This window comes from Nanorana parkeri, unplaced genomic scaffold (assembly GCF_000935625.1).
Source record: "Nanorana parkeri isolate BGI_ZX_2015 unplaced genomic scaffold, ASM93562v1 scaffold122, whole genome shotgun sequence".
NCBI classification, from domain to species: Eukaryota; Metazoa; Chordata; class Amphibia; order Anura; family Dicroglossidae; genus Nanorana; species Nanorana parkeri.
The window spans coordinates 432,193-441,463 of NW_017306390.1; the positions used below are offsets into that span (position 1 = coordinate 432,193).

Sequence of the window (9,271 nt, forward strand, 5' to 3'; positions counted from 1 at the left end):
AGGTATACGACATTTGAAGCCCATGTCCAGGATCCGTCTGTGTGTGGTGGCTCTTGATGCACTGACTCCAGCCTCAGTCCACTCCTTGTGAAAGTCCCCAACACTTTTGAATGGCCTTTTCCTGACAATCCTCTCCAGGCTGCGGTCATCCCTGCTGCTTGTGAACCTTTTTCTTCCATACTTTTCCCTTCCGCATAACTTTCTATTAATTTGCTTTGATACAGCACTTTGGGAACATCCCTTTTGAAATTACCTTTTGGGGCTTTCCCTCCTTATGGAGGGTGCCAATTATGGTTTTCTGCACAACTGTCAGGTCAGCAGTCTTTCCCATGATTGTGATTCCTACTAAACCAGACTGAGAGACCATTTAAAGGCTCAGGAACCCTTTGCAGGTGTTATGGCTTAATTAGCTGATTAGAGTGGGACACTTTGAGCCTAGAATATTGCACCTTTTCACAATATTCTCATTTTCTGAGATTGTCGATTTGGGGTTTTCATGAGGTGTAAGCCATAAACATCACAATTATGACAAATCACGACTTGAACTATCTTGCTTTGCATGTAATGAGTCTATCTCATATATTAGTTTCACCTTTTAAGTTGCATTAGTAATCACTCCCGTTCATTCATAATTGAGGATATAGTATACATACCAGGTCCTCAATTATGTACAAACACTCAGCGATTACTGATCACTGAGTGCTTGTACCCGTTCTCCTTTCTGACACACACTGTCACAGGAGGCTGCAAGAGGAGAGCCCAGCCTCCTGTGACAGCGCTGGCTGTCTCCGCCCCACACCGCTCTGCTGCACTGTGATAAGCGGTCGAGCGATGTGGGAGGAAAGACACCGGCCGCTCACAGCGCTCGTCCCGGAGCGCTCGGCCGGCTGTCATTTTCTCTCTGATTCCTTTCATCCCTGCTGGGCACTGCTCTGTGTCCCAGCGGGGATGAAAGGAATCACGGCCGCGCCGGCAAAACGGCAGGAAAATGTCACTTTCGGCATTTAGCCGGCGCCCCCCCTTCACTTTTCGCCCGGGGCCCGCGCCCCTGCTGCACCCCCGGTTGTTACGCCACTGACTATACATGTTAATCATGTTTATAATGAATTTTTGCTAAATAAAAAATCCTATCTTGAAACATCCTTTCTTGCTGCAATAGTTATATTAGGTACAGGTAGTCACATTCTGTTACTCTCTAATGCATTAATGGAGACATGAAGATGTGGGAAAGGTATCCTCATTTTATTTTAATTACTGAGAACAGTATAGTAGAAACAGACCCTTTAAACACAAGGGAATTTTATAAATACATCTTAATTATTACTGCTGGGTTTATTTTTATTTTAATTGGTGTTATTTTTCTAAAGTGCTGTTAACAGCTGGTATGAAGGAGTTTACGTAGCAAAGAAAATGACTCTGTGGGCCAAAGAAGTCTGTAATGATTAATATACAAACAATAAAGCAGAAAAATATTGTTCTTTAAAGGAATAAATCCTCAATTTCCACATTTCAAAAGAGGGTCAGGATAATTATTTAAAGAAGAACTATTGGGGGAGTAAAATGTACTCTTTCCAATAGTTTGGGCTCTATAGCTGAAGAACTAAGTGAACACAAACCACTGGTCAGCTCACGGCTTCTCCCTGCAGAGAGCAATGACTGTCAGGGATCCCCCTCTCCCCCTCTGTTCCTCCAGTGCTCATTGGAGGGACAGACAGGGAGGGGGCGGGCACAGCTAGCTCTGGCTCTAGAGAGGCAAAGCCAGCTGTCAATCAGGCAGCGGGGTGGATCCTGATAATATGACCGAACAGCAGCGAGTAGCCTGCCGGTGGTTCGGCTTAGCCGATCCAGATGTTGGATCGGCTGAGTCGAACTCCTCCTGCAATTCGGGTCGGGCCGAACATGCTGCGGCAGGTTAGTGAATAGACCCCTTAGTAAATGTACTTCTGTGGCCAAAAAAGTATATGTATAGGTACCTTTGATTCTTCTCCAGCTTTGCTGAATAGTTTTTTTTTAGGGATGCACAGATACCAAGTACCATACTTGGTACAAGTACAAGTATTGATACTTTTTCAGCTCCAAGACTAGACTAGAGAAAAACTCAAAAGTTAGGACGCAGCTGCCATTTTTAAGCAGCATTGGCTACGGGGCTGCTGGGATCTGTGCATCCCTGTTTTAGTGTATGATTTGTTGTATATATTTATTTATTAGGGATACACCAATTTTTCCAGACCAAGTAGAAGTACTAATACTTGTCCAAGTACTCAAAGATACCAATTACTGATACATTTTGTTTTGTGTCATGTGACAGTTTTTCTAAAACAATACAGACTAATTATTTCAGAACAGTGGTGGAGCACCAGGGCCCAACCCTGCAACCCTAGTAGTTCCCATGAAAATGCCAAGTATCGACTCTGGTGAGTTAACTGGTACCTGTGCATCCCTACTTTTTTTGAGACAGTGACTTAGAAAGTAGTAAAGCCAGAGGTTCAGCATGTTTAATTGAAATATAATGTTGGGATCCACCCTGCTGTCTGATTGACAGCTGGCTCTGCCTCTCTAGAGCCACAGCCATCTGTGCCCGCCCCCTCCCCTGCCTCCTGGGGGGAGAGATGTTGGAAGGACCAGTCTAAGAAGAAGCCAGCTCGAAGGATCTGGTGAACATAACTTTGTTTTTTTGTTTTAACCTAGACACAAACGAGCAGCTAACCCTCACAGTGTGGGGGTAGCCCCACAGCAAGGGTTAGTAATAATTTAAAAAAAAAGGGTGTTCTTTAAGGATAAAAGAAAATCACCTGCATGGACTACGAGTAGCATCAGAGGACAAACTTGTTTATATTAAAGAATACTGCCAGTTTCATGTTCAGTCATTTAATTTAAACAAAACTACATTTTAAATTAAGGGTGTAAGTGGAGAACTAAGAAAGCTTAAGCTGTCATGTAAATTGTAAATTTGCTATAATTTACTCGGGCTACTAAAAACTACAGCAGAAACATAAGGCTTTTTCTGGAAATATATTTTCTGCTTGATCTATATTTGATTTTGCCATCTATTTGTTTTAACGCCTGTGTGAGAAATGTCAACTTCCATTTAATTATCCTTCCATCTCCTTAATTATCTTATATTTCAAAAGATGATACACAGTGCAGTAATTAAAGTGGAGAGTGGTGGGTGACAGCCTCCTACTGTGCAAGCCTCAAAGTCTAGCAATTAGCACATCCCAAGAAGAAAATCTGATTAACACATACTTTGAATATCAGGAATACTTGTCTACACGCGTTTCATTTATCATTCAATAATTAAGCAATTAGTCTTTGGCTTGCTTCTGAAATTAAAAGTAAAATGCAAAATCATGACAGCATTAACCCTCATACATGCAAAATTATGTTACTAAAGCAGATATTTAAGATTATTTAGTAAAAAAAAAAGTTAGGAGCTAAAAACTATACAAATATAAGAATCATTGCATCTATCAGCTCCAGGGGTACACCTACCACGAACTTAAAGAAGACCTCCAGGCAAAAGTGTTCTTAACCCTATCAGTGGGGCTACTCCCGCACTGCAAGGGTTAAGTACTAATTTTTGTCTAAAAAAAAGTTATACTTGTAAATAATCGTTATACCTGAACTGATGAGCCGGCTCCCTGCTTCACTAGTCACTGACGCTTGCCTGCTTGTACGCTGCAGCATTGGAATGTTCCTCAGCATCCTCAATTCTATACACAGTGTATAGGATGTGATGATTTATGGTACCTTAGAGTGTTGCAGTGGAGGGGGAGAGAGGGTGGAAGAACTGGTCTAAGAGCAAGCCGGTTTCAAAGATGAGGTGCGTATAACGGTTATTTGCAGCCGTAGATCAAAACGAGCAGGTAACCCTTGCAATGCGAGGGTAGCCACTCTGCAGGGGTAATAACATTTTGCCTGGAGATCTTCTTTAAATTAGGGTCTCACCTTAGACAACATTGTGTAACGTGTATAGGGGGCAGAGCCGATGAGCAGTGCTCCATATCATACTTGGACATTTTAGTGTAAGAAAACATTGAATGAACAACTTCCTGCAACCAGTGCATACTACAAGCACTGCAGAGGTTCTGTGTGCTCCCAGTTCACACTGGTGGTATAGTCATTCATTGCCCATTTCTGCTCCACATCTCCTTAATAAAACTTTAAGTGGGTGGTTCTTTCTTTAAAGCTGCAATGTGTGTGCACCAAATGCCTTTGGAAACTGAGATATTACTTTGTGAAAAGAAGGGGTGACCGCATCACCATATTACAAAGCCTGTACAGAAAGCAAAGCTGAGGGCAGGACCCAACAAGTCCTTCCACCACAGTTGCCTTCTGAAAACTACAGGGTGTGGGGGGTGTATACAAGACCAGGAGTGAGAGCAGTAGCAACCGGTCTCAATTCCAGGAAACTTCTGCAAAGTGCAGAAGTTGTTTCCTACTGTCTTATAGATCTGGAAGAATTACACAAAGCATACCAAGATTTAAGCAAGAATACACATGGCTCTGGTAGTTACACAATATTTGTTTAGGCAGGATTTCAGCTTTAGGGAGTGAGGGAAGACCATGGAATGGAAGATGCGAGTCAGATGTCACTAAAGCTCTCTATACACGTAAAGATTTCTCTTCTTTAGCCCAGTGGGTTGAACGAGAGAAATCTCTTGATTCCTAAATCCATGCTAAACAGCATGGATGGACACATTTTCCCTGCTGGCTACTGTGTTCTGACAGCCACCACCTCTAGCTGTTCGAATACCTGAACAGTGACTGCAGTAAACGTCGGGTGGTGTCAACAGGGACACTCATGGCTTGAATTTTGGTGAATTCACAAGAACTGCCCAAAATTTAAGCCATGTATGGCTAGCTAAGGAGTGGTAATAAATACCCAGATTATACCCCTACTAATATGTATGTACGGTGCGAATCAAACTGTTTTAGGACCAATTCACACCAGCCGCTGCACTGTGCGTGTGTCTGGCTGGTGTGCGTTGCCCAACACAGTGCCGATCCCAGCTTGTGTTGTGGTTGCGCTGGACACAATGGCCAGTGCAGCCCCAACACATATGGTGAAAATCGGCCCTTAGACTAGGATAGTATACAACACACTCCTGTGTACTACAAGTGCTTATTATTATTTACAACATTTTGGATCCGTCTACCTTAACTGAAAAGTTCCTCATGTCAATGAGAAGCTCACACTGTGCCAGTCAGGAGGAGGTGGTGATTCAGGCACTGCAATTAAGACATCTGCCCATCTATGGCTAGCTTAAACACAGAAAAGAAACTGGCACCCAACTGACTGCTATTAATAAGTGCTGATATGCCAAGAAATAACCCTACTAGCTCCCTTGGTACACTCCAGCAAAAGCAGTAAATAAAAAAACTGTGAAGCCAAAGACCTTATAAAAATTAAAAAGTGCAAGTGATTTTTACAATTTTTTTGTTTCTCATAAAGCACTTGCTTCGTTATATAGCAACATTCTAGTTCCTAGCTGCCCAGTTGGCCTGCCTGGTCTACAAGGGTGCATATTTTCCTGCAACCATGAAAGGGACTTGAAGTCAGCACTGAATCGCACCCTCTAGTCTCCGGCTGTTTTCTACCTGCTAAGGCAATTTAGGGTTGCTTTATCGCCATCCACAGAGCAAGTATGCATGTTATGCCAGTGAATGCTGTACACCTGTGATGTGATGTTTTTCTTATGTTTGGCCTTCCAATTAGTGGTATACTTTAAAAAAAAATAAATGCATTTTTGGAGAGGTAGAAGTGGGTTTGGCCCACAGGCCATAAAATGCCCAGGTCTGGTGTAGGGGTATGCTGAGATTATCAGGAGTGATTTCACTTCATAGTCTAAAGTGTATTAACAGTGTTGCAGCCAAGTTGAGATAACACCTATTTTATATTTGTTGCATGTTTTAGCAATTTAAAATTGCTTTTTACTTGCTAAACTTTACTTTCCTTTTGCTTCTTTGTAATGTTAGGAGGGGGTGTGAGAGCTTTGTGTTAACCCTGTCTGCACTGTGCTGGCTTGGATCCAGCCATTTTGCCTACTGCAACAAAACATCTAAAAGGCAAGAAATATTTATACAAATAGTTTTAGGTATGCTGTGTGAATGGGAACACATAACAAACATACAGTATAGAGGGGTTATATGAAATGTCTGCAAAGCTGGAAATACACTAAGCTTTATTTAAAAACTTATGTCATGACACGAATTCCACCAATTCACGTAATACCTTTATCCACAATACAGGAGTATAATTATACATAGAGGTTAATTCAGCAATTTCATATAAAATCATGACCAGTGAGGCAATACATGAACATAGGCATACTTACTGACAACATTGGCTTGTCCTGTAAATATGGTGTACTGAAGCTCATAGGAAACAACACTGAATTCATCGTCAGATGTCCAGTGAACAGTAATCGTGTCATAAGATGCTGTGCAGAGTTCTTCCCTGATCACAGGAGGGCTGGGAGCTGTCAAAAAATATAATAATAACATTAATATTTTCATCCATTTAGCCCTATTTACATACTACTAAAAGAGCAAGGGAAACGTAAAGTACACCTTTATCAAGAGAAATAAAACAACTGTCATTACTAACTTCTATCTGAAAAAGTTAGCTACTTGGCTGTCTCTGGCTTCAATACTTTTATAGGTTGACCTGGAACAAGCATGCAGCAAGTGAAGTCAGATCAAACTCAGAACTACTGATCAGAAGGTGACACCATGCCTGGGGATGCCCCTGAACCTGTAGTAACCAATTAAGAGTTACTGTTACACTATTTTCACTAATCTAAACCTCTGTTTTTAACCTTAGCGGTGAGACAAGTTTTTTTGCATGATGGCTTGTGAGTGTGCTGGGAAAACCTTTTGCTGTTTGTACTGCAAAGCTTGGAAGCTGGCTGTACTGCAGCCAGCTTCCAAGTTGAATCACCCTCCATTTAACCAATGAATAATTATTCTTTTTATACCAGCACTTAAAGTGACACTAAACTCAGGAGATAAAACCTAAAAATACAGTTAAGTACCTTAACGATTAACAAAAACGTATCTTATTTGTGTATCACTCAGCTGTAGCTTCTCAAATCATCTCTGAATTGGTGCTGACGCTGTCCTTCCTCCTGGAGGGTGGCTACTTTTGTCCTCGTGGTCCCCGAGTGTGTTGTAAAGTAGCACCACTGCTCCAAGATGGATGGAAATGGATTGGCTAAACAACTGCACCTTATCAAATGCAGTCAATGTTCACGCATTCAGGCAGCTGTGTCAAAAACTGTAGCAGTGGAGAATCCTCCATCTACGCTGTTAGCGTGGATAGGTAATTGATTGATTTCTTTCGTTCAGCCTGCAGGCTGGAGGACTGAAATTCAAGCTGTTTATGGCCAGAACTAGGCATGGGCATTAGAAGACTTTCAGATGTGTGGACATGATCTGACCAACGAATAATTTATCTGGCTTACAATGTGTGTAGATATGTATGGTTTTAGGACCCGTTCACACTGGTGCATTAACAGTGCATTGCCATTCATTTGAATAGCACCCCAAACGCACCTTCCAAGCTGCAAGTGTTGAGAGTAACACACGGACCCGGTGTGAACAGGCCCTTAATGTAGTGCATTCACTACTCAATGGGGTTGAGCACTTTAGGGAGGTGAATGTTTACTGCAAAACTAATGTTCACCTACCTTGGATTAACCAACCAATCATTTCCTGATTGGTTGGTAGATCCTCAGGTGTAGATCCTCAAATCATCTCTGAATTCATGCTGACACTGTCCTTCCTTCTGGATGATGGCTACTTTTGTTCCCCATGTTCCCTGTGTGTGTTGTAAAGTAGTCACTGCTCCAAGCTTGCTCCTTTCATGGACTTCAATCTTAATACAAATTAGTACACCAAACGTGAGATTGTAGTACATCACGGGAGAGTGTTTGGAGTGGTGGCTACTTTACAGTTTCAGCACAAATTCAGAGATGATTTGAAGATCTATAGCTGAATGATACACAAATAAGCTGCATTTTTGTTTATAGTTAAGGTTCTTTAATGCATTAAGAGTTAACTTTAAAGATTGAATAAGGCGAAATGCTGTGGCGCCGAAAAGCATTTGCTTGTTACATCTCAAATAACATACTTTTGGACCTCTAACATGGGGTGTGGTGCTCTTATTTATTTCCTTCTACTCTCCTGTATTCACCCTAAACATCTTAGAGCCGCCTCGCATTAGAAAGCATCATGACCTCAGTCATTGTACTCTTTAGTATAGACTTTTCTTCACAATGAGAAGAAAACCAGCTCTAGATGCAGCCTGAAAACACACACGTCAGACACCTGCTAAACTCCAATACGACAGATGTCAGACTGTATTTAGGCCCTATACACATCACATTCTGATAGAACCTGCTCCTGTAACAGATACAATCTACAGGATGTCCATTCAATAGAGGATTTATTATGAATTTCCTGCTTGCAAAGTAATGTAGGTGTAGCTGTAATCAATGAGTAATGACACACACAGAACTTCTAATTTGAATGCACCCTTGAAGTAACAATGTCTCTTATCCCGTCCTCATGACAAAGTGCAGTCCAGTGAAGTGAATCATGATTAGCTTACATCATTTGAATGATTAAATTAATAACAGCTGACCGGCAGTTTACCTGTGAGATAATCAAGACATTCTAGCATCTTCTTCTCTCTGGAGAAATCTAAAGCGAATGTGTCAAAGGTGTCATTCAGGTTGATCTCTGGGATCAGCACTTGAGACGATGCTGTTGCCATTGAAACTCTAGAATGACAAAACAAAATGATTAATACAGAAAATGATGTTACCTATGCACAGCGTAACATGATGTATTTTTCAGTGTTTAACCCCTTCATGACTGAGGCCCTTTTTTCATTTTTTGCACCCATGTTATATTCCACATTTTAGGCCTGAAAATGACATAAAACCCCCCAACATTATATATTTTCTGAATGCCAAGACCCTATAGAATAAAATGGTGGTAGTTGAAAATTTTTATGTTGCGCAATATTAGCGCAACTCCTTATTAAACCCCAAAATTTAGTGACAAATTTAATTAAATGCCCCAAAACCACAACAAATTACCCATTTTTTTAATGAAATATAAAAGATGAGGTTACAACGAGTAAAACGATACCCAACATGCCCAGTTTACAAATTGCGTGCGACCGTGAAACGGCGAAAAACTGCAGTACCCCAAAAAGTCAATAAAAGACGCTTTAAAAGCCCCCACAGGTCATCAATTTAGA

General features: G+C 41.3%; 1 protein-coding gene across 3 annotated transcripts in view; it reads right to left on the reverse strand.

Annotated features, from left to right (window-relative positions):
• The window catches only part of MID1 (midline 1), a 169,685-nt gene that overhangs the window by 37,932 nt on the left and 122,482 nt on the right, over nucleotides 1-9,271 (reverse strand). For all 3 annotated transcript variants that reach the window (XM_018553510.1, XM_018553513.1, XM_018553512.1), the window contains exons 6-7: nucleotides 8,659-8,786; nucleotides 6,339-6,482 (exon numbers count right to left, since the gene is read on the reverse strand). In XM_018553510.1, coding sequence (XP_018409012.1) covers nucleotides 6,339-6,482; nucleotides 8,659-8,786 — 272 coding nt within the window. The remainder of the gene's footprint in view (nucleotides 1-6,338; nucleotides 6,483-8,658; nucleotides 8,787-9,271) is intronic.